The 26,066-nt window shown below is 45.9% G+C and overlaps 1 protein-coding gene and 1 pseudogene across 2 annotated transcripts in view; one reads left to right on the forward strand and one right to left on the reverse strand.

Annotated features, from left to right (window-relative positions):
- Nucleotides 1-26,066, reverse strand: part of TEC (tec protein tyrosine kinase) — an 83,448-nt gene that overhangs the window by 31,075 nt on the left and 26,307 nt on the right. For both annotated transcript variants that reach the window (XM_006276327.4, XM_006276326.4), the window contains exon 2: nucleotides 24,714-24,896. In XM_006276327.4, coding sequence (XP_006276389.1) covers nucleotides 24,714-24,851 — 138 coding nt within the window. In that variant the 5' untranslated portion in view covers nucleotides 24,852-24,896. The remainder of the gene's footprint in view (nucleotides 1-24,713; nucleotides 24,897-26,066) is intronic.
- Nucleotides 22,033-22,170, forward strand: LOC132248980 (U2 spliceosomal RNA; annotated as a pseudogene).

The following is a 26,066-nucleotide window of genomic DNA, read 5'->3' on the forward strand; positions in this document are numbered from 1 at the left end:
GCTTTTGTTTTCAAACATGTTAAATTTTCATGTATATACAGGGTACAATCCACCTCCCATTGAAGACAATGGCAAAGACAAAGGTAGCAGCACTGGGCCCAAAGAGCATGTTTGTTGTAAATCATAGGATATCTCTATTTAAAATAGATAACTTTACTCAAGGTTCTGCAGAACTGATGTGATTACTTGGCACCCTTGCTTTTCCTCTAATCATTCATAAACCTAAGTCTAATGAGTTGTTTAGTGTCACTGTGAATAACCACACTGACCTGAAACCATAGGAGGAAGGAGAAAAATTTGGGGGGGGGGGGGGGGGGGGGGGCTGAGTGTACAACCCCCCCCAGCAGGTAAATCTGTGGGGAAAGGGCCAGGTTGGTGGGAGGAGCAGATCGGGGCTCTGCCCTGCACAGAGGATGCAGGGAGTGCGTGCATCCCTGGGTCTATGCAGGGCAGGGCAGGGCAGGGCAGGCTGCAGCTGCGGGCTGGGGTTGGGACAGTGCCAAGCTCTTCCTGGCAGGAGGGAGCTAGGCCAGGCTGTACTTGGGGCAGGCAGCAGCGGCACTGGAAGTGAGGCTATGGCAAATTTTGAGGTGGCTGCAGCCCTCCACCCATAGCCCCGCTCCCAATGCCACCGCTGCCACCCACCCCAAGCGCAGCCCAGCTCAGCTCCCCGCCACCTGGAAGAGCCCAGCACTGCCCCAGCCTCAGCCTGCACAGAGTGGCAGCCCGCACTTCCATACACCCCTGCGCAGATCCAGGGCACACACACCCATGCCTCCCGGGGTACGTCTAGTAGCAGGGGCCATGCCCACCCAGATGAGCTGCTGCAATGAGTTCCCTGCAGGCTGGCAAAGTTCCAGCCTGCAGGGAGCTGGGAGGAAGCAGAAGGAAGGCAGTGAGACAGGGGACACCATATGCATGTACAGTACATGCACATGGCCCCATGTAACCTTGAGAGCAGCTCCTGCAGGTAAGATGGGGGGGAGGAGGGGGAATGAGACCCCTGTAGGGAGGGAGCTAGGCAGCGCTGGGGTGCTTGGGGCCCAGGGCCACAATGTGTGGCTGCAGAGCCCCAGCAGGGAGTAGGACAGAACCTTGGGTGGCTCATCCGGGGGAGAGGGAGGGCCAGCTCCCTGCTGCCACATGCATGTCCCAGGGGCCACGGGAACCCACACCCCCCAGATCTGTATGGGGGTAGCTGCCAGGTCAGGTGCTACTTTGAGGGGTGCAACCCCGCGCTGCTGCCCTCACTGCAGGTTGGCATGAAGGAGGCATGTCCAAGGGCAATGCAGAGCTTGCAGTGGTGCAAAGATCCCTGCACAACCCTGCTGCTCCCTGATGCACTGGGTTGTGCCCGCTGGGCTGCGGAGGCTTGGGGACAGGGAAGCAAGGTGGCAGGGAACAGTGGGGCTGCACGGAGAACTTGCTTGCCCCACGCTACCCCGGGATGCGCCTCCTGTGTGCAGGGCTGCAGTGAGGGCAGCAGTACAGAGCTGTGCCCCTCAAAGCAGAGGCAGGTGCAGGAGGTGCATCACCAGGGCAGCACAGGGTGAGGAGTGGCAACCAGCCGCTGTTCCCTGCCTCCCTCCTATGGGTGCCTCTAGAGCCCAGCAGGCACAATCCAGTGCAGCTGGAAACAGCAGGGCTGCACAGAGAAGGTGATCACCACTTCTTGCCTCATGCTACCCTGGCAACGCGCCCCTTATGCGTGCCACTGCTTGCAGCATGGAGCTCACAGCCTCTCCATGCAGCCTTGCTGTTCCCAGCTGTGCCAGGTCACACTCACCAGGCTATAGACCCTATGCAACCCTCTCCAAGTTGCCCAGTTGCATTCCTGACCACGTGCATGCTGTGGCTGCATGCATGCATGCAACATTTATCAGGGACATTATTGGCTTTACTGGCCAAAAAAAGCCAAATTACCAATAATGTTATTTATTCATAGATTGTAGAGTCGGAAGGGACCCTGAAGGATCATCATGTTCAACCCCCTGCCCCAGGCAGGAAAGAGGACTGAGGTCAGATGACCCCAGCCAGGTGCCTATCTAGCCTCTTTTTGAAGACTGCCAAATTAGGTGATAGTACCACCTCTCTGGGCAGCCCGTTCCAGATTCTGGCCACCCTTACTGTGAAAAATTTCTTCCTAATGTCTAACCTGAATCTGCTCTCCACTAGTTTGTACCCATTATTCCTAGTTACTCCTGGGGGTGCCCTGGTAAATAGCGTATCTCCAATTCTCTCTTATCATCCCTTGATAAACCTATAGGCTGCTACAAGGTCTCCCCTCAGACATCTCTTGTGAAGGCTGAAGAGATCCAGATCCCTCAACCTCCCCTCGTAGGGTCTTGCACGGAGGTCCCTAATCATGTGAGTGGCCCTCTTGACCCTCTCCAGATTCAAAGCATCCCTCTTGAAGTGCGGCGCCCAAAACTGGACACAGTACTCCAACTGCAGCCTGACCAATGCCGCATAGAGGGGGAGCATCACCTCCCTCGATCTGTTGGTCATGAATCTGCTAATGCACGATAAGGTGCGATTGGCTTTGTTAATGGCTTTGTTACACTGCCAGCTCATGTTCCTCTTGGAGTCAACTATGACTCCAAGATCCCTTTCAGCCGCTGTGCTGCTGAGGACTTCATCCCCCAACCTATAGGTGAGCTGGGGATTCCTCCTCCCTAGGTGGAGTACGTTGCATTTGTCTTTGTTAAACTGCATCCTGTTCCACTCTGCCCATTGATCCAACCTGTCCAGATCGGCCTGTATCCGCTCCCTGCCCTCCAGTGTGTTAACTTTGCCCCATAACTTGGTGTCATCTGAGAACCTGGACAGGGTGCTCTCCACACCCTCATCCAAATCACTGAAGAAGATATTAAATAACACCAGTTCAAGGACTGAACCCTGCAGGACACCACTGCCCACCTCCTTCCAGGCTGAAAACAATCAATCCACCACCACTCTCTGGATGCGGTCCCTAAGCCAGTTGGCCACCCACCTGACTGTAAGTGTCCACTCCACAGCCTGCTAGCTTCCATATGAGAATAGGATGCAAAACTGTATCGAAGGCCTTCTTAAAGTCCAGGTAGATGACATCTGCCTCAGCTCCAATGTCAAAGCAGTGTGTGACCTGTTCATAAAAAGCTATAAGGTTTGTCAGGCAGGATCTACCTGTGACAAACCCATGCTGGTTTCCTTTCAGCATCATTTCCCCTGCTGAGCCTTCACAAATGTTCTCTTTATTGATTTTTTCCAGTGTTTTTCCAAGGATGGAGGTAAGACTGACTGGCCCAAAGTTACCCGGCTCCTCCCTTCTCCCCTCCTTAAAAGTGGGCACCATGTTGGCCCTTTTCCAGTCCTCAGGGACCTGGCTGGAGCACCATGAGTGCTCAAACAGTCATGCCAGCAGCTCAGCTATGACACTGGCCAATTCCTTCAGCAGCCGTGGATGGAGGTCATCCAGGACTGCTGACTTGTACCATCCAGGCCCTCCAAGTGCTCCTTAACTAAGACAGAACTAACCATTGGTGGTCTAGTGCCTCCCAGACATCTATCTATATTCAAACTGTGGGAATTGTCTTGGCCAGTACTTAGGAATACTGAAGTGAAGAACTCATTGAAGAGCTCTACCTTCTTCCCTGTGTCAGTCACCAACTGTCCTGATTTGTCCTGCAGGAGCCCTATGTTACTCTGTGCCTTCCTTTGGCTCACTATGTATCTATAGAAGGACTTTTTATTGTCCTTGATTGTTGCAGCCAGCCTAAGCTCCAGTCCTGCCTTGGCCTGCCTAACCAATTCCCTGCACTGGCATGTTTTTAAGATGTCTTTTAAGGTGCCAGGGAGCAGGGAGCTAATGCCCCCACCCTGTATGAGGCTGCACAGGGAGAATCCATCAGCTCCTCACTCCTTGGCATCTTGTTGTGCAGCCCGCTACCACATGTTCAAATTGAAGTGCTATACAAACCATTCATAAAGATATTCCATAACTAAGTAGAACAACTTTATGGCTGGTTTGCCATTTTATGGCATAATAAAGTTGATTGAATGTGTGGCATGTTACAATTTATTCCATGATTTACATTTATGGCACAATGAATATGTTGTGTCTGCCAGGGGCCAACTGATAAGACAGTGGTGGTCAAAACCACTGAGGAAGCAGAAATGAGTAGCAGTTTGAAGTAAAAGGTTGTGTTCTGTTTGGAGAAGGCACTGATTCCTGGAGATCCATGAGAGGGGACCTTGTGGCGGTGTACAAATTTGTAAGGGGAGAGCAACATGAAACAGGCGACAGTCTGTTCACCAGGGCACCCCCTGGAATGACAAGGAACAATGGCCATAAGCTACTGGAGAGAAGGTTTAGGCTGGACATTAGGAAAAAACTCTTCACGGTCAGGGTTGCCAGAATCTAGAATGGGCTCCCAAGGGAGGTGGTGCTTTCCCCATCCTTGGGGGTCTTCAAGAAGAGACTGGACAGGCACCTGGCTGGGATCACATGACCCCAGGGTTAGTGACTCTTTTCTTGCCCGCCAGGGGCAGGGGATCAAACTAGATGGCCCACTGAGGTCTCTTCCAACTCTATGAATCTATGAGAAAAATTCAGACAAGCCAAGATGTTAATTTTGAGAGAAGGAGATATGTCTAGAATGGAGAGGTAAATTTTATAAATCATCAGATTACAGCTAATAGTTGAAGCTGCTTTTGCAAATATGATTACATAGAGACAAGATGCAGTGAGAAAAAAAAAGAAATACGGGCAGTCCTCAACTTATAGTGTTTGAACTTATGGCAATTTGCACTTGTGGTGCTCTGCCATTTACACCCATGTTATTAAATTATGGCGCTGGATCCTTGCACTTACAGCACTACAGGGAAATTTACAATGAGAAAAAGTGGGCAGCAAAACAAATGTCCTTGGATCAGTTTCTTAAAAAGCCATCAAGTGGCCTTAAAAAGCCATCAAGTCTCCCCAAAAAAGTCACAGGAGAGCTATTATCTATATAGGGCACTGTATTGATACCCATAGTGGACTCAAAAAAACATGTGGAGTCTAATGCTTGAAAATTATTTTCTAAATTAAGATCTTTACCATTGTTTATACCACCCTGCCAATGTTGATTTAATCAAAATCAACCAACCTAAAAAGCTAATTTGATTTTTGAGCGCTGCTACCTCACATCGAGTAAAAAAGAAAGCAAAACTAAGAACTCCCTCCTGCCTTACCGCCTGGGTAAATTCACATTGTAATTTGATATATTGAAGACACCCCTGTTGATTTCCTTTGTTACTGTTGTTTCATTTTTCACTATTTATTTTATTTTATTTTTAAGCCAATGTATCAGTTTCAAATTGTAGTAGAACTTAGTACAAGCGTGCAGGAAAAGTCGAGAGCAAGGTGTGGACCTGTAATTTACCGTGTGTAGGATACAGTATAAATAGACCCCTGCATATATGAGTTGCACAATTTAAACAGCTAGCAACACCATAACCGTTTGTATTTGACTGATTGTCAGTTACAGGAAAAGAATAAATTAGAGATATGTTGCAATAATAGTTAGGAAGTTGTGTCAGCACTGCTGCTGAGAATATAGGGCTGTTATCCTGAAGATATTTCTTGTTTAGTTTTGTTTCTTATCATGGTCATTGACCTCCATTCGTATTCAACTTTGCTCCCAGGGTATGGCAATGAGTCTTATTTTTATCCTAGGCAGGTCACAATATCCTCTTTTTTTTTTTTTTTTTTTTTGCTTGCTTGTTCTTTACCCCAAAATTTCTACCAGATAATTCTGTCACCTGGTGACTGTTCTCTTTATCAGTCCCTTCCTTACTTCTTGGCTAGGGACAGACGTGCAAAAAGCCTGAGCCTAAATTGATTCAACCTTTGCAGGTTAGTCTAACCTGTAGAGATTGAATCGGTTTGCAAGTGGACAGACATTCCTTTTTCATTCCAGAAATGCAAGCACATGGCTGCAGTGGCTCAGGCCAGATGCTGGGGGGCACTAAAGAAGCCCTCCCTTCCATTTCACAAGGAAGCTGAACTGAAGGGGGGCAGGGAATAAGACTGAGGAGGGGTTTAAACCCCACCTTGGCCTGCAGGGGTCAGAGAGTGGGGGAAGAGGGAGCATGGCCAGACTGCTGATGTGGTGGTGGAGGAGGAGGAGCAGGGGGGAAGAGCCAGGAGCAATCTGGAAACACAGTGCTGCCCTGCCCCAGAAGGGGACTCTTTCCTCCTCCTCCCTCTTCCCCTCCTGCCACTGGGGGGGGGGGGGGGGGGGGCCTCTGCAGTGCTGGAGAGGGACCCTTCCCCCTCCACCTACCCCTCTGGGATGCCACAGTGCCTCCAAGCTAGCCTGAGTAGCCTGCTGCCTGGCCAGGCACTGCCTGTGTGAGCCAGGCCAGCTGCACTCACTGACAGGCTCAGCCTCCCTGTCTCTGAGCTGCAGCTGATGGGGATGGCCCCGCCCCTGCAGCCCAGCCCAGCCCCACTGTGCGGCTACCTCGGCCTGGGCTGCGGGGGTGAGGTCATCCTCAGCCACTGATATGCTGAGTGACAGCTGCTGCCTGCACCCAGGGTGGGCCAGGCCAATCAGCACCACACAGAGCCTCCCTTCCTGCCCTGAGGAAGATGGAAAAGATTCCCCCTCCAGTACTGAACAGATCCCCCTTCCCTGCCCTGCAGGGGAGGTGAGAAGGGGGAAGAGTCCCCCTCTGGGGCCAGGCAGCCCCCCCCTCCACCCTGTGGTGGGGGAGCAGGCAGGAGGGGGACTGCTTCACTCCAGCTGAAGTCCCCCAGTGGGGAGGGGGGGCAATTAACCCCCTTCCTGCCCCCCCCAGCCTTAATGGAGCCATGCTGGGACAGCTGTGGTCCCTGCCAGTGGGGCAGGGAAAGGAGGGGGGGAAATAAACCCCCTCCTGGGCACCCTGACAAAGGCTGCTGCCCCTCCCTCTCCCCTTGCTGCTCCAGTGGCAGGATGTGGCAAGATGCCATCCCAGCATGGACGGGTTAAGTAATCAGAAACTGGGTTAAACCTGTAACAGAACAGAAGTTCAGTGCACATAAACCAGTTTCAAAATGGCTGAACCTGGTTTAAAATAAATCTGGTTGAATGTAGCATCCGACTCAACTGATTTGTGTCAAATGGGTTTATGAAACTTCTGTCTCGGACCCCTTCCTGGTTCAAGTTTCGTCAGAGTCCCCCAGTATCCCAGCTTGCTTTCCAGTCCTGAGCTGTGCTATGCTGTCTGCTCCAGCAGAGAAGGGTTGGGATAGGCAGAGACTGCTCCCCACCCAAGCAAACCCCAGCTGGGGTCTGGTACTAGGGAGTGAGGTTAAACCCACCTTTCCCTGGTTAAACCCTGCTTCCCTTGAGTACAGAGCTGCCCTGCCCTGCTAAAGTTACTGCTGGCTGCAACTGCAGACTACAAATCCCAGAGGCATCTGGAAGCAAGAAGAGGAAGTGATGAGCAACCCTGCAGAGTTCTGCTGCTGTGATTCTGGACTACAGATCCCAGAGACCTTGGGGGCAGCAGGAAGAGGAAGCGAACACACAGCCCATGCTGGCTACATGTCAGAGCTAGGCTCTAGTGCCCCTGGGCTTTTGGTCTGAGCCACTGCAGGTATGTGGCTGCATTTCCTGAATTAAAAATGAATGTGTGTCCAGTTGTTTCTCAGTTTAATCTCTGCATCTTAGACTAACCTACAAAGACTGAATCAATTCAGCCTTGGGCTTTGACTGTCTGTACTTAGCCACAAGGAAGGGAATGAAAATCGGCCATACCAGAGGCTGGCTACAGCAATCGCATTTGAATAATCACTTATGATGATATGGTTTTTATGGGAAGAAGCTGTGCAATAAACACTAATAACAGTAATATGCAAAATATTATATTGTTGTATATATTGGGTCATAATGTTAATTACATTCTCTGGGTATTACTTATGTATATTAAACAACAACAAAACATTTAATTGTTTTGCATCCATGAATGGAGATGGAACTCATTATTTAGGTTGGATATTTTCTTTGTTTCCCAGCAGTGTAAGAAACAAGAATATTGAGAATTTGAACAATATCACAATATACAGGAACATTTGGACTGCTGGACATTTTGGATTGTGGGAAGTTTTTAATAGTAGCTCTGTATGATCCCTCTCCTTTCATGTTGTTAGATGGGAAATAATCCATTTTAAAAATTATGATATTTACAATATAAGCAGGTTCTTTTTTTTCCTAAGGTGTATTAAGTCTCAGGCTGAAGCCAATATCTGTAGATATCTTTGTGTAGATAACAGGGATATAACAACTATACTTATATTATTATTCTAATCACCACCATCTCTGTGCTGAGGTCATAAATGCTCTTGTCTTATCAATAGGGAAGCAGACCAGTTCTGTTAGACTAGATTCCTTGACTCAAGGATCCCAATAGATTTCCAAAATCCAGGACTTGAAAACATTCATTGATGCTCACAGCCTTTCAAACACAGGCCCCAAATATAATTTCCTTCCTATCAGTCCTCTCTCTGTAGGTTACCATGGTCTACAACCATTGAAGTCTAAGAGCTGTATTGGTAGTAATTTCCTGAAGCTGAAACAAAATGATCTGAAACTGATTGACTATAACATTAAAAAGAATTCAAACTTTCTTGTGATGAGTTTTTGAAAGAGATTCTTTGCTTTTCTGTGCTAAAGAAATTATTAAAGTTTGAGTAGAGTAACTTTCCTGAACAGACGAATACCTAACAAACCCAGATTGTTCTTTGGCAGCCTTGGCAGCCATGGACTTTAGGACTTCACACTTGCAAGTGCTCTCAATCTTCATGATGATGAAAATTAGTTAAACCTATGATAGACTCCTTGGCTCTAAAGGAACCAAGTCACATTTAGAAATAGCAAATGTATTGCAATATATGATACAAAGATCAGCGGATCTTTCAGAATTCTTGAATGTAATGAGAGAAATGTGAACTACTGATACCTACGTTGATGTTTAATATTTTATTACAAAAGTATCTGAAATCACCATAGCTATTATATATGCACAATAAGTAAAAATAGACCCAATGTGAGATCAGGAAGAGCATCACTAGACTGGCACAAAGCTTGGAAGGATATAAATTGCAAACATGGTGGAAAAACTCTTTTTTCCCATAGCCATCTTTGTGCCCTGGTTACATGGCCCAGAAAACATCTGTCCTTTCTGTCTCTCTGACTGTTCTGTAACTTGGACTTGAAAAATCTTTCCAAAAAATAGTTTTGAACAGCTGAACTTTCCAAAATTCCTGACTAATGGTCCTATATAAAAGGTAAAAATTATATAAAATGGATCCATAAACAAATTCAGTATTGGGCTAATTATTTAAAATTTCAAGTCAAATATATACATTCAGTCAAACCAACACTTGTACTAAGTTTTAAAATGTACACCCTGAAATTATTGACACATAGGTCCCCTAAAATACAAAGAATACTACCACCGTTGCCAATAGTAGTTCAGTGCACATAAACTACTTTAAAAATGGCTGAAACCTGTATGGGTGTAGTATCAGACTCAACTGATTTAGGTTAAACCCGTTTACAGTAATACCTCATTTAACAAAGTAGATGTGTTCCATGACCTCACTTTGTTATCAGAAACTTTGTTACCAGAGGTAGAAATAACATAGAAGGAGGCATATAGATATGTTCCAGGACTTCAGAGAATTTGGGGGGGGGGGGGGGTACAATAAGAAAATATCATTAAATGCTCATAAAAATTAGGTCAATTGTGCCTGAAAACATGAATTATGCATTTTAAATATATATACATATATTAAAAAATACATTAAATAAGGGCTGGGGCCAGGGCAGCACTAGGTTCCTCCCAGCAAGACACGTGCAGCGGTGTGATCCACCTATTACAGACCTCCTAACCAGGAGGAAGTGCTTGACCATGAATTTGCTAGGGAACTGGCAGAGGCTGCAGGCTCTCGGTGCGCAGTCATCATGGGCGACTTCAACCACCCTGACATCTCATGGGAAGAGCACTCAGCCAAATCTGATCAGTCGTGAAGCTTCCTCACTTGCATTGATGAGCTATATTTGACTCAAAAAGTCTACGGGCCAACAAGAAGTAAGGTACTGCTGGATCTGGTACTGGCCAAAGGGATGATCTAGTGAGCGACCTGAAGATTGAAGGGAAGCTTGGAGACAGTGATCACAAGTTGATCACTTTCTCTATCTAACGCAAGGCTGGCAAATCAGTCAGCAGTGCAGAAATCCTCAACTTTAGGAAAGCTGACTTTCACAAGCTCAGGAGGTTGGTTGTCAAGGCCCTGAGAGGCCATGATATGACAGGAAGGGGAGTCTACAATGCGTGGTCATTCCTTAATGACGCAATCCTAAAAGTCCATTCTGGCCTGCCAGAAAGGTAGCAAAAGGGCTGGGTGACCCCCCGTAACTAACTAGGAAATTAATGGACCTCCTATTATCTGAATAGAGAAGCTTATAAGGGATAGAAGTCAGGAAATACCACTAAGGAGGAGTATGCAGCACTGGCCCGCACTTGTAGGGAGCAAACTAGGAACAAAGCTGAAACCAAACTCAAACTGGCTACAGGAATAAAGGACAATAAGAAGTCCTTCTTCAGCTACATGGGAAGTCGAAAAAAGAACAAAGGCAACACTGGACCCTTGCTAAACCAAATGGGGCAGTTGACAACCAACACCTAGGAAAAAGCTAATCTCCTTAATGATTACTTTGCATTGGTTTTCCACCAGCCCAAGGAGATCACCCTGCCTGACAGGATGGAAGGTTACCAGGGTAAGGGCAAACATATGCCTATAATTGGCGACGATCTAGTGAGTGAACACCTCGAGAGGCTGGACATCCACAAATCAGCTGGCCCAAATGAAATGCACCCAAGAGTGTTGAAAGAGTTGGCTGACATCATAGCATGGCCAATGGCGAGGAAATTTGAGAACTTGTGGTGCTCAGGAGAGGTTCCTCAAGATTGGAAGAGGGCCAATGTGGTGCCTATCTTCAAGAAAGGGAGGAAGGAGATCCAGGGAACTGCAGGCCAATCAGTTTAACCTCAATCCCTGGAAAGATCTTGGAAAAAATCATCAAAAATCATTAACAGACTAACAGAAGACAACATTCTGAGAGACAGCCAACATGGCTTTGTTATGTGTAGGTCTTGCCTGACCAAAAGAGAAGAGGTCTATATCATATATTTGGACTTCAAAAAAGCATTTGACTTGGTCTCCCATGATGTCCTCATGGTAAAATTGGGGAACTGTGGCCTTGACAACCTTACAGTCCAAAGGCTGGGGAACTGGGTCCGTGGTCAGACACAGAGAGTGATAGTCGACGGAACTGAATCAACACTGTGCATGGTGACCAGTGGCTTCCCCAGGGCTTAGTACTCAGAGTAGTACTCTTTAATATATTTATAAACAATCTGGATTAGGTGTCAGAAGCCAACTAGCTAAATTCTCTGATGACACCAAATTATGGGGAAGTGTGGTCATACTAGAAGATAGGCTGGCAATTCAGGCCAACCTGAACGGGCTTACAAGGTGGGTGGATCAAAACCCGATGGCATTCAACACGGAGAAATGCAAGGTGTGCCACCTTGGAACAAAAAAAACCCATCATACTTATAGGGTTGCCAGTACTACTCTTACTAGCACCATAACTGAAAGAGACCTGGGGATCATGATTGATCACAAGATAAACATGAGCCACCAATGCGATGCTGCAGCCAGCAAAGCAAACAAAACTCTGCCTTGCATCTACCAATGCATCTCAAGCAAGACCCAAGAAGTCAGCCTTCCGCATTACTCGGCTGGAATACTGTATCCAATTCTGGGCTCCACACTTTAGAAAGGATGTGGAGAAGCTTGAGAGAGTCCAGAAGAGAATCACATACATGATCAGAGGTCAAGAAATCAGGCCTTATGAGGAGAGGCTGAGAAGCATGAGACTCTTCAACATGGAGAAATGAAGGCTCAGGGGTGACTTGGTGGCAGCCTATAAGTATATAAGGAGTGTGCATCAGGAACTGGGAAAACATCTGTTCACCAGGGAACCCCGAGGGAAGACAAGGTCTAACAGTCACAAACTGCTGGAAGACCATTTTAGGCTGGACATAAGGAAAAAACTTCTTTACCATCTGAGTCCGCAGAGCCTGGAATAGACTCTCCACAGAAGTGGTGCAAGCACCTACTCTGGACACTTTTAAGAAACACTTGCATGCTTATCTTGCTGGGATCATTTGACCCCAGCTGACTTCCTGCCCCTTGGGCAGGGGACTGGACCCACTGATCTCATGAGGTCCCTTCCAGTCCTAACGTCTATGAAATCTACAACAGAACCTTGTCGGAGCTGTTTACAAGAGGGTTTGGGAAGAAAAAAAATTGTTTCATAACTCCACACAACAGCAAAGAGCCATTATGCCAGGCTCAAAGAGAGCAGTTTCTGTGCCACTTACTCTCCTCATTTATGCTAGTAAATAGCTAGCAGAGTTGTACAGAAGCAGACTGTTTTTTCCCCTATGCCCATGCTATTCAAAGACAGTGAGGGAGCCACCTGTAGGGTATGAAGTGCATAGGCTCTCCCAATTCTGCCCTTCCCATAGTGCTGAAGGAACCCCACTAACAGACAGAGGGCTCGCTATACTCAGAAAGGGTAATGCTGATTCACTAGACCAAGGGTAGGCAACCCCCAACACAGGTGCCAGATCATGGTATGCAGAGGTATTTTGCTTGGCATGCACTCTGAGGCAGATGGCAGGGAAGGCACTGGAGCTGCGCTGCCACAAGGAGCTCCCCTGCCGTCCACCCCAGCACCCCATCTTACAAGTTGAAGTAGCAGGTATTTTTGGCACTCTGCCCAAAAACATTGCCAACCCCTGCATTAGCCCCATAAAGTTTATAAAGTATTTGAACTTATGAAGCATTATGCAAAAGGTAATCATCAACATACAGCCCCATCTTGTTATTCAGAAGTCAAAGGTAGTCAGTGTGAGCAGCTAATAAACACCAAATCAATGCTAAAGATTAACTTTACATTCATGAGCATTGCAGATCGACCTCACTAAGTTGGTGAATAGTAAAAAATAACATATTAACAAAATAATGTACTCAGTTTATGTGGTGGAAGGATGGACTGACTAAACCACTTAGCATACAAGTTATGAGAATGTCATTTTAAAAGGAAGCCGAGATGAATACCACAGAGAATAAAGAGAAAAGATGCACTAAGGGATGGTTAGCAATGGCCGTAATTTATATGTAAAGAAACACAGATTAGCAGCACAATTGATAACACAATCTTTGAATCAGAGTCAGCTTTATGGAAATACTGTTCATTAAAAAACAAATGCAAATATACCCGCAGAAAATGTTAAGTCTCCCAGATACATACACTACTTTGAAAATATTGAGACATTTCATTAGCACAAACTAGCTCCTTTGCACTGTTCTGGAGACATAAAGCACCTTTATAAACCTAGCTCAAGCTACTGGCCTACCTTCATTTGAAAATTAAGTTATAACTCAATTGTTACCCCTAACTTGAGTTGCCTGTACACGCAACTCCTCCCCCCGCCCCCCTTAACTCAAGCACCATAGTGCTTTAGTGCTTTTCCCCTTAAGTTGTCAGGTGGGATAGGGTAAATAGAGAGCAGTGGTTCCAGTGGTAGAAAAAGGTCTCAACCTTTTTCCTACTAGAAACCATTTGCAAAGGTTCATGGCCTGTCCCAACCTCCCCCCCACCCCCGGCCCTGCCGGCATGCGACCCACAGTCCCTGCCCCCTCCCTACCACCCCGCCCCAGGACATGCCAATGTCCCTCACTCCCAACCCACAGCCCTGCCCCCCCAGCTCTGCCAGAGAGGCCTCCAGCTGCCCCCGTCCCTCTCAGGCCAGAGCGCAGTGGCTGTGGCAGCTCTGGCTCATGAGGGTGTGGCACCCCCTGCGCCATGCCAGACAGCCTGGTCACAGCCCCTTCTGGCCCCTGAGCAGCATCTCAGTGTCCCCCTGCCTGGCCTTGCAGCTCTCTCCTGCCCCTCCCCCACTGCGAGGAGCAGACACCTTCCCACCACCATTCTGCCCTGCCGCAGTCTCAGCGATTTCCCGAGATAGCATTTCTCAATCCATGGCTCCTGACCCTCTGAAATCTTCTTGAGACCCACTTTTGGGTTGTGACCCACAAGTTGAGAAATGCTAATCTAGAGGACCACAATTTGTCAGCTGCGAATGCAGCTACTCTGTAGTGTGGAAGCAGGCTGAACTCCACTCGTGTCACTAAGTCTATCCAATGCCTTCCCACAATCCCTCCTCTGTAGCCAGAAAGAACATACATGGTTTCCCATAATTCACTGGGATAGAGCTCACAGTGTCTTAGTTTTGTATAGTATCAAGAACCATTGGACATGCCCTGACATAGGTGCCAACTTTTATTTTCACTGGGGAGGGGAGGAAACCTAAGATGATGCGCCATCCCATGGCACAGCTGGAGCAGAACAGAGTGGAGCCTGTGTGGGGGGAGGAAGGGGCAGATGTGGGCTTCCTGTTGAGGGCTTGGGGCTCCCCGCCCTGCTGCCCTCCCCAAGGGAGCCCCATAATGCCACTGCAAGGCACCCTCTGCCCACCAAGCAGAAGCAGGAGGCACAACTCCATGTTGTCACCCCCCACTGCTGCCAGATGGGCAGGGGGTGCCTCACTACAGCAGTGCAGCCTGTGTGGGTCTCCCAGGGGGAAGGCAGCAAGGCAGGGAGCTCTGAGCCTGCAGCAGGCAGCCTACATCTGCCCCCACCCTGTGCACAAAGCTGGGGGGCACATGCCCCACCCCCAAGACCCCACACAGGCACACAGGCACCCTTGCGTCCTGCTTCCTACAGCCCCTTGCACGGTGGAACTGTGCCAGCCTGAAAAGGGAAACCCACCGTTTCCCAAGTTTTCCCATGGTGAATGGAAAACCCGGATCCCTGTGTGATGCTGGGAATCTGAGACAAATGCTGTCCCCGAGTCATGAAGTCCTGGGACCGGGACTTGATGTTCCTATTTCAGGACTGCCTCTTCCTGATGGGGGCTAGGGCCCTTAGGCCCCCATGTACTGGGTACCTATGTGCCCAAATACTTTTAATGCCACACTTGAAAACAGCAGCCGTGTGGATGCAGCACCTTTTCATACTCACGCTGTGCAAAGTTGACAGAGTAACTTAACTGCAAATAACAAGAGTTAACTACAGTTTAGATGTACTCTAAGCAGAAGGGTTTACAGCTGTTTTGTTCCATCAGTAATACAAAACAACTGAGGGCATATTGATAAATCTCAGTTTTTAAAGTTATCATTCCTCTATATTTAAACAATTAAGTCAAAGTTTTCAAAAACTGCATTAGTCTGTTCCAGCAATATCCTCAGGTAACTGGTTTGGTACATGGCTATTTACATGTTAATTGTTTTTTCCTCCACTGAGGTTCCTATAGTTTGTGTTGCATCAGTATCATTTCTAGTATATCTAGTCTTTATATTCAGGATGGTATTCAGGATGTTCACCAGAGCGCCCCAAGCAATGAGAGGTCGAACAGTTATGCTGCAAGACCGTTTCAGGCTGGACATAAGGAAGAATTTCTTTACTGTCCGAGCCCCCAAGGTCTGGAATAGCCTGCCATCGGTGGTGGTTCAAGCACCTACATTGAACACCTTCAAGAGAAATTTGGAAGCTTATCTTGCTGGGATCCTATGACCCCAGCTGACTTCCTGCCCCTCGGGCAGGGGGCTGGACTCGATGATCTTCCAAGGTCCCTTCCAGCCCTAATGTCTATGAAATCTATGAAATCTATGAAAAACTGCTCCTGCTTTGGGAATTCTGTTTCTGGGAGTCCAAACAGACACCTTGGGGCTTATTTTTGGGAGGTTAATGGAAAATGTGAGTGTACAGCACTTCTGAAAATCAGGGCCAGGATATCAAAGAGCTGGAAATACTAACTATGAGGCCCTAAACAAATTAAATTTAATTAAAAAAAAAATCACTGGCCACTGACACAACCCAAAGTTGTGATTTTTTGTTTGTGTGTGCGCTTCGGCACCGCTAAATTATTTCCCGCCAATTTGTTGCTTTCTTTGCACGGTAGAGTTCTCTGCTGCAAGAGAGAACTCTGGTGCAATGGGGGATTTCCTGCCAGATTACAGCTTCTTTGCAGGGTGCATCTCTTTTGCATCATAGTGATACACGCTGCAAAGAAGTTCCCGCCATTTGTATTAGGATTCGCGCCACATTATTGGCCCATTCCTAATGTAGGCACACGTGGCGGCTAGCCATTGGCTTGCTAGCCGTACAAAAGGCTTGGGTAGTTTCTGCCCAAGTCGGAGGAGGGAGGACGAGAGAGATTCTGTGTGAAGATCTCCAAGCGCTGCGGACCCTCGCGGACCTGACGCGCCTCCCCTAAGCAGGCAATAGAGGCAATAGAACCGAGCCTACGGAGCTTTCGCTTCTAGCCTCTCCCCGCGGAGCCTAAGTAACTCCGGGGAAACTTTTCGAACCTAACCGAACCGGACCCGCGGAGCCTGAACAACTCCGTGGGAGCAATCGATTTGTCGTGTTTCTCTAGTGAGGATCCAAGCGGGAGCTGTGCCTGGAAACCTGTCCAGCCTACACCAATACCATCTTTGGGTGTAAGTAAACAATCTTTTCAATTAACCATTACGCCTCCGTAACTAATTCTAACTCACGTGCGCTAAACCGCCCAGCGGTTCTCTCCAGCCCCGTGTGCCCGGGCTGCTGGCCACAGCCCGTGTGCAACGAAGACGGGCCCAGCTCACCCCCGGCTCGCACATGGTGACGGGAATGAGATCGGAATCGCCGCCACACATGGCGACAAAGGTGGGATCAGGGCGCGGCCCGCACAGCCACTTTTGAAAGTTTTGGATGTAGGGATCTGGGGTCACACACCTGTCAAACTGTTTCCATGATTCTAAGCTGGGACACCTACACTTCACTTCCCTTGAAATTAAATGAATTGTTTAGGCAAGGCTATTAAACCTCAATTTTAATTGTTGTTGATGAGCAATAGAATTGAAATAGGAAGATGGCAGGTGTTCCCCCTTTTGATTTTCAGACAGTAGCAGGCTTAGTGCAAAATACCAGGCTCAGCTAACCACCTGTATAAACGACTCTGCTATATTATTCTGTCAAGTCATTCAAAAGGAAGATGCAAAGCAGTCAATTAATCCAGCTGCAGTCTACAGATATAATGCAGTTTTTACAATGAAACCCCAGGCCCTGCAGAAGTAGTAAAACAAGGTCTTAAACCTATTAACTGCTAAGTCTGGCTTTGACAAACGGGTGATCTCCACTGAAGCAAAAGTTACTTTACATATGCCAAAGCTGAATTTGCCAGCAAGTACTTAATTCAGTTTCAGCTGAATGTGACACTCTATTTAACATAAAGCTTAACAAAAATGTCAATAATAGACACCTAAAATTAAGAATACATAGGTTCTACACATAGCTACAAACCTCTGTCCTTTGAATATATCACACAACCTGAGAATTTCCCAAACTCCTGTCATGAAAGTGTTTTAAATAAAATAACAGTAAGTTTCTAAGTAGAAAGATCTTTTCTCACCAGAAAGCTTTACCACAACCCTTACTGTGTCTCACTGTGTCAAGCTGATAACCCTGATAAGCCTTTTCTATTATATAGATGGGGGAAGGGAAATGTTTGCATATACATAAGCTCCAATTACTTAGGCAGGACCAACTGCAGAAAATAGATCAGGTAAGATCACAGCTCCCAAGCACTGAATGCTGTATATATTCATCTACATGGAATCACTTCTGTCTACTACGCACAACCAATACTTGAGGATACTTAACTATCCTACCAGCATTTTCTTTTAAGTATCTACAAAGTTTGTTTTCAGGCCTTGTAATCACGCATTATGGAATCCTCGTTAAGCAGAAAGAAGTAGTGAGCTGTGTTAGTCTAAAGTCAGGTAGAAGGCAGGGTGGTGACACACCTTGTAGAGACTGACAAAATCAGAGAGAGATAGAATAAACTTCTGCAAGCCTGAGCTCACTTCATCAGATGCTGTGAAAGCTTTCACTTTTCCACAGCAGCTGATCAAGTAGGCTCAGGCTCACAAAAGCTTATGCTATCTCTCTCATTCAGTAAATCCACAAAGTACAAATCTACCCTACTTTCATTTTCTAAGAACACTGTACCTAGGGCTGACTGGGATTTGCAGGATTAAAGATCCCTCTGTTTCTCACTGTAATGACTGAATTTATTCTCCTACTCCTACAGAATGATTTAGGGGACCACTAAATTTCCTGTGTTGCTTGTTTTGTAAAATATTTACTAACTTCAGAATAAGGAACTTTGTTTATTTATTTTTAAGGACAACAATTTTGTTTTCTCAAGTCTTCTGGCATCAAATAGCTAAAGAACCACAGTCACCACAAACCCCAAATTTCACATGCATACTCTTGTGACACCTGAAGCCAGAGCCACTTTTCAAATTTTGCAGTTAAATACATTCACTGCAACCAGAGGTAGCACCAGCTTCTTCCCAGTAAGGGGCTGAGGTGGGCTAGACAGAAAATTGGGGGGCTGCGGTATAAAAAGGTGGTACACAGGCCCTGTGGACCAGAAGCACCATGCCCCTGTAGACTGCAGGCAGAAGCGTGGCAGGCAGTGGAGGCTCAGGGGGGAGGTGGGGGGCTTGGACAGGTGCAGCACTGGGAGGAGTGGCTGGGGGGACTAAGGAAAATTTTGGGGTGGCTATAGCCCTCCCAGGACCCTGCCTACCAATTGCAGCTTAACATTAACTCCACAAATAAAACCCAGTAGGACTGTGCAGGTTTCCACAAGTTACTTTTCCTTTCCAAAGCTACCTCATCATCTCACTAGCTCTCCTGCCATGCCTGGCGCTGGTTCTCAACTATCACTTTTGGCAATTGTTCACCCTAGATCAGTGGTACCCAACCTTTTCACCCTGTGGGCCAGATGGGCAGCACCAGGCCTGGCTGCAGGGCAGGTTGTGCAGGGAGCAGTCCAAAGCTGATCTGGACAAATGGTGGGGACAGGGAGCAGCCTGGCCCTGATCCAGACAGCCTTGGAGGAAGTAAAGTGTCCCCTATCTAGATGGGAGGGAGGGGGAAGGAAAGGAAGCAGCTCACTCCAATCCAGGTGCATAGGGGTGGGGCCCAGTCCTGATCCTGCTGCATTGCAATGGCACAGGCAGGGCTGGACCCTGCCACAAAGCGGTTCCACAGCTCTCCAACTACCAAGTTTTCTGACCTGTGGGCTGGAGGTCATGGCTCTGTGGGCTGAATTTTACTTTCTGGCCAAAGGCTGAGCACCTCTACACTAAACGATGAGGTGCTACCTCCAGTCCATGCCTCATTATTCCGTCCTGGTATCAAACTTAAACAGCAGAAATCCTAGTCTGATGCTTCTGCTAAGGTTTATTCTGTGCAAACTACAGGAGCTTTTTAATAGTATGTCATAGTGAATGCTGCTACATTGATAATTTTTCATTATTAGTGGATAGTAGAATCCAGGTCCATCACAGATATATTGCATCACCTTCCTTCTGTATCTAGGGAATCTAAAGGTACAGACACATATACAACTTAGACCAGTTTAAATGCAGTTTATACCTGAAACAGACAGATACACAAACCTGTTAAAAACAGGTTCAGAAATGGAATGTTTCAAAAGCATACCTCAAAAATCAGTTATTTCTTTGAACTGGTTCACCGTGAACCAAGCCAACATTACATGTGGACACCAAGCACTCCATAACACTGGTCTGGTCAATCTTTCAGGCATCCCACACTGGATCACTCCTCCCCACACACACCTCTCTCCTCCACTGCCATAAGTGGCCACTTTAGTACATGGCCAGAATACTGTCCTTTTTTCCTTTTGTTGGCACTTTTTTCTTTTTTTTTTAATCCATGATCTGCCTTGCATGGCTTGGTCAATAAATTATGTTTGGAACAACCAGCTGTATCTTCATTCTCTACTCAACTGCAGCCTCTCATTGTGCTGCCCTCCCTCGCCCCAGCCCCTGGGAGCCCAAAAACTTTAGTCCAAGTACTCCCCCACTCCTGGGCATCCCAAGTCAGGCAAGCACACTGAAAAGTTTGGTTAAGTACAAGCTAATAAACATTAATAGAAATCGTGTTTGAGAGAGAAGGGAAAGCACAAATGTAAGCAAGTCCCCAGCCATAGGTCACCCACCCCCTATGGCCCCCCAAAAGGGTAGGTGCACACACCCTCCACAACTTGCCCACTGCAAGGTATGTTCGACTGGCTGCTCATTCCCATCCCCTGGTGTTGGACCCACAGTACTTCAGCACCTAAAACAGATGCCTGTTCTAACTGGAACCCTATGGCACTGTACATGTGGGCACTTCTCACCCATGACAATTATGAACTGGTTCCCAATTGGTAGCATTTGGAAATGGTTCAATTATTATGTGGCTCCGCGCCCTCAGTTGCATAATACAGACATCTAGACGTATTTAAGGGGTTAAAATGTAACAATACATCAGAAACTTTCTTTATAATTGCAGCTACGAGACAGCTGTTGTTATTTAAATAGCAACATGGTATGCTATCACAGATAGATCATAAAGATTAGAACCTGTGTTCTAGTCCCATGATCTAAACCCATGGGTCTCAACCTTGGTAGATTAAAGGCACCCCACAATAGATTCAAGGAAGACTTGGACAATGTCAGCTCTTAGTTTGCACTCAATTTTTGACTACAGAAAGAAAATAAAGCAATTTTTCTGTTGCAAAGAACTCAAAGGCTGCAACAGGTTAGAATGTTTCTAACACTGGATTCCTATTTGGAATCTCTGGGTTTCTCTTGTGAATCACATTTGCAAAACTAATAGTTCTAAGATTGCATGACACCCCACAACACCCTTGTAAGGATCTCAATGCACCCCACAGTGCCATGGTATCCTGGTTAAGAATCACTGGTCTAAATAAACAAGTCACCTCCCACTGATAATTACTTATAATATAGCTTATTGGAATCCATGTTAGCATTACACAAACAACATTTCTCTAATCAGCAGCTTTTTATTCATATATAAAATTCCCTTCCGTCACCACACACACCACATATGCAATTACAGTCTTCAACCACCGACCTCTGGGATGTATTAACTAATAATTATAAAACTTAAATGATTATAGGCTGAGATGATTTTTCATGCAAGATCAGATCCAGGTCCCCTCATTCATTTATTTACTGTCATTCCTCAGACACATTCCCATTGAAGTCAATGGGGGGAAAAAAGCAAGGGTTTCAGGACACAGACACTAGATGCATTGGGAGTTATGTACGTGCATCCAGAATTGGGATTTGTCCTGAAGTTTGTAAGGACATTGCCTTTGACAAAGATTAGGTACCACTGCAGCTAGATGACTGGTAATTCACAGGACACCCTAACTGACATTAACATCACTCCTGAACTGTAGCACTATGGCAAATCCAACCAATTCCTTTATAAACATTCTTGTAAACTCAGCCACCATTCCTTAGACGCATACATGATTTTAGCAATAACTCTTCAACTACTCAAAGGTACAAGGGACTACTGTAGTTTTGAATAAGTTTCTTCTGTATGAACATCTTCATCCTAAACATATAATCAGCTATAGAGATCTACAATTTTTGCCACTGATCAAAAAATAGACTTCTTTCCACTTCAGTAATTCAGTGACAGAGAGGCCATCTACTATCAGTAATTTCTCTTTAATATAGCAAGTAATATTGTCACTAACTTGGGTCTCAAAAATGAAAAATTGCTTCAGGTGCATCTATCGATCTGACTCAGAGTATTACAATTAGCATGTAAGAATGTCAGTCAAGAAAACAGAAACTCCTAAGGCTGGTGGTAAAAAGATGTTCCTTTCATCTTTGACTCGGTTGTAACCCAAAACAAGACATAAATCATTATGCAGCCATCCCAAGAGGATCCTGAAACAGCAGCATATACAGAAAAAGAAAAGAATGAATTATCCATTTCTCAAGGTAAGTACCCACATGGAGGACTCTGCATTCAGTGGATTTTTGGTCCTGGGAGGTAGAATTGGAACTTGCTCCATTGCCTCCATGCATTGGCCTGGTATAGCAGTGCTTCCAGGAGCAGTGCACCCCCTTGGGGAACATGTCGCAGTATCAAAGATAGAACTTAAGTTACTTCTAGAGATGTCAATTCCCTCACAGAGTAGAGATGGAAATCATGGGCCTTAAAATGCCCTGTGAATGAGGGGCACTGTGTCACGCCTGGCCATGGATGTTTACAAACGAGTCCTTGAACAAAAAAGGTCAAGAACCAATGGAATAGACCATCTGACAGAAACAAACCTAGAATTCAGTTACAAGTGAAGGCCTGAGGATGTGTCATTCTAGACTACAAAACCATCCTGTGGCTGGAGCTAAACATATGCAGATAATGGCAATAATGATGTTTGTCCAGTTTTGTCAAGGACAAACTGTGTTTAGCTTCATTTGAGTTACCATGGTTAAATGATTTATACCAATACATGAGAAATAAATAACAATGTAAGGGCAAAATTCTATCAAAATAGCAAATTGCCCGGCATGAATGACAGGAGAGGGAGGCGGGTGAGGACAGAGCACCTCCACCCAGCACCCTGTGGTCCTGCTGCTACACCTCTGACCCATGGGCTTCCCCCCCACCACTCCACCCTGCGCCACTGCCGGCACCGCACCACCAGCACCCCGTGCCACTGCTGCCTCCAAGGAGCAGGGCCTGGGGGGAGGGAGGCAAGGCCAGCACTGCCCCAGTCTCTCAGTCCCCACATCATGGTGGCACTCCCATTTCAAAACAGCTGGCCCCACCTCTGTCTGCCGGGGGTGGGGGGCACCCCTTGGATGCAGTGGCAAGGCCTCCAAAGAGCAGGGCCGGTGGGCCTCGCCCCCCTGCTCCAGCCCCTCAGTCCCCACTGTCATGGCAGTGCTTCAATGACAGACAGAACCTCAGCCACCCAGCAGTGGCGGCCCACATGTTTTTAGTGGGCTAGGCCCACGGGTCTTTTTAACTAAATAGGCCAATGACAGACAGACAGACAGACAGACAGACAAAGGCTTTTATTATATTAGACTAGCCAATTGCCCATCAAGAATGATGCGGGGGGTGGGAGAGTGGGCGCAGATGGAGCCCCATGCCGCCCCCTGTCTGGGCCTGCTCCCCCCTTCCCTCCTGGTCCCACCTTCCCTGCCATCATGGCAGCACTCTGCTGCATCCCCACCTCCTGTCTGAATGCTAATTTGCACTCTGGCTGTTTCATTCAGCCAGTCAGAGCACAAATAAAGCACTATGGACAGACAGACAGATTAAGAATTTTATAATATTAGAATATTGCTGGTTTCTCTTTATACTTTCATTAGCTACATTAAAAAAAAAAGACGACAGACAAGTCTCCAGGAGAGGGAAAGAAAAGGTTCACAGTAAATATGTTCAGAAGCAACTTTATTCATGGCATTTTCTGACTTACGTGCACTGCAGCCTCATAGGGTATTTTAATGTAGTTTTTTTTCCCCCATGTCAGAAAGCATGAAAAAGTCCACTGTTGCTGCTGTACTCTGTTTCAGTTTCTACAATCAGTTCCTTTCTTTCTATTGCTCTGTCTTCGCTGCAGTGCTAGCCTTGGTGACTGAGACCCAGATGTAGGCAAGAACAAGACACAACGCAAACTTGTACCCAAATCTGAGTTCTCTCTGGTAAGTATTCATCTGTAAACAGTGCTAGGCTTTTGGAAGAGTTATCCATAGCTCTTTACATGGCAGTAAACTAAGCTGCTTGAGTATTATTACCTAGTGAATTATGGGAGATCTTGTCTGTCCTTCAAGAGACCTGGTGAGGGGGATTATGAGAAGGCACTGGAAGGCTGTCAGCCCTCAAGTAATTAAGCCTGCATCTTCAATGCAAAGGATGTCTGGGGTTTACCAGCCCAAGTGAAACTGGAGTCCTAGCTTTAACCCATATCCCCAACTATATCACTTAGCCCAGGTTAACCACTTCCACACTTGGGTAAAAGGGTTTTGTATATGGCACTGATGGAGAATAAGGTTCATGTAATGTTACTCAAGGCTCTTAACTGTATATAAGCCATGAGTGTGTAGAAATATCCAAGCAAACTTTAAACACGCAGAATGAATTAGGTTACGCTTACTTCCATGCTACAATAAGATGGCTTCAGTTATCTCTATATGGTGCTGAGGCAGAGCAGACATACCCACCTCGATGAGAAAGCCTGCAGATATGAACAGAATGCCTGATATGGCAAAGTACCCTGTAAATAATCTGACACCTTTAAACTTCCTGCTGAAGCTTCCTTTCCTTGAGGGGCTGGAATTACTGTCCTACTTGGACAGAACTATTTAACTATTTTTGAGCAGCACTGTTATTGAAATACTTTTAGGGATTACTTGTTTAGATCCTTACTTACATTTGTATTTCAATGGGTTGATTACCTAAATGTCTGTTAAGCTGTGCTATGTAAAGCTGTGTCAGAGAAATGATGGATGACAGCTCCATTCAGTGCCATCCACACCCTTGACACCTGGAGCACCCAACAGTTTCGATATTCAGCAGGAAGAAAGCAAATAATAAAAAGCAAGCATCTCTCTCAGCAAAGAACAAAGACAACATAATATAAAACCGTATATCTCCTACCTCTGCTCGACCTTCATAGTATGTTAACATTGACTTTGTAAGCACAAAAAGCCTCTCTTTGTAATTTAAGGGAGAAGTCCTTTTCTTCTGTTGCGACCTTTTAATCAACATTTCCTCTAAGATAGTATTCATATTCATTTCAGCCACTTGATATCACTGTTTCTAGCCATTGAATATCAAATCCTGTAAAGAGCAAAAAAGAAAGAGGGGAGTGACAAAGATTGTTGCAGATTAACACAGACTGCTGCTACAAATTATAAAAGAAACAGATGGCACTTGCATGTGAAGCAACTTGACAGTTTAAGAAACAATAACTCATACCAAGCATCATGGAAATAAAAAGTTAATTATTAGCCAAAAATGTTCAAATTTTGTTCAACTGAGGGCTACCCTACCACATTTTATACTGACCAGGGACAACCCTCATGTTATAGGCAATGAAGGGCACTGCAGCCAACTTCATGCCAAGTATAAATGCCTCATAGATGGAGTAGGAGGACATGTTTAGGTTTACACATCTCCATGAACCACAGATGCGTTCACCATGAACATCAGCACAAGGTTTACTGCAAAACCTTTTGACTCACACACAAAAGCAGTGTATAATAGTGTTTTTGTTTATATTGGTTACCTACAAAATATTCACCCTAAACCCTGCAGGTAAATAGCTGTGCAAACAAGTGTTGCACAACAAGCAGTCTAATATGAGCAAGAGTTACTTCACTACTTTAACGCTGGTCATAACATTGTTTTGTAACCGCTGAAACTAAATTTAATTAGTCTGCGTTTTTTTTGCATGACTCTCATGGCTCAGTAAACTTAGAACTTACATTAAAAAGTTAATAGTAAACTACTGCACAAAGTAAGTGAAGTCAGGAATTCAAGATAAACCATGCAATCATACAACCAAGAAAAGAATCATACAACCAGTATCAATGTGTGTTGACTTTTATTACAGTTATTTGAGGTCACATCAGCAAAGCAATCACAACTCAAACACTTGCACACGTTATTTTGTGCATGTGAACTGCATATGCAAATGTTCACATGAACAAACAGCAATATGCAAAATTGAAATACAAATCAAGAGAAGCCAATATCTTGAAAGTTCATCTCAGAAATTATTTTGACCAAAATTATCAAAACCACTAAATGATTTGGTATCAAACTTAAAAAAAACCACAAAGAGGCACAGTTTTTCAGAAAGTGGCAATCATTTGCACTATGCTCTAAAATGACTTTGACTGTACACAAATATTGGTGCACTGAATCTCTAGTCACATCTGAAAATTTTAGTGAGCTCAGATGGTGTTGATATGAGAAAAACTAAAACATCTAAAAATGAGTAGGCTT

The sequence above is a fragment of the Alligator mississippiensis genome, chromosome 2, assembly GCF_030867095.1.
Source record: "Alligator mississippiensis isolate rAllMis1 chromosome 2, rAllMis1, whole genome shotgun sequence".
Classification (NCBI taxonomy): domain Eukaryota; kingdom Metazoa; phylum Chordata; order Crocodylia; family Alligatoridae; genus Alligator; species Alligator mississippiensis.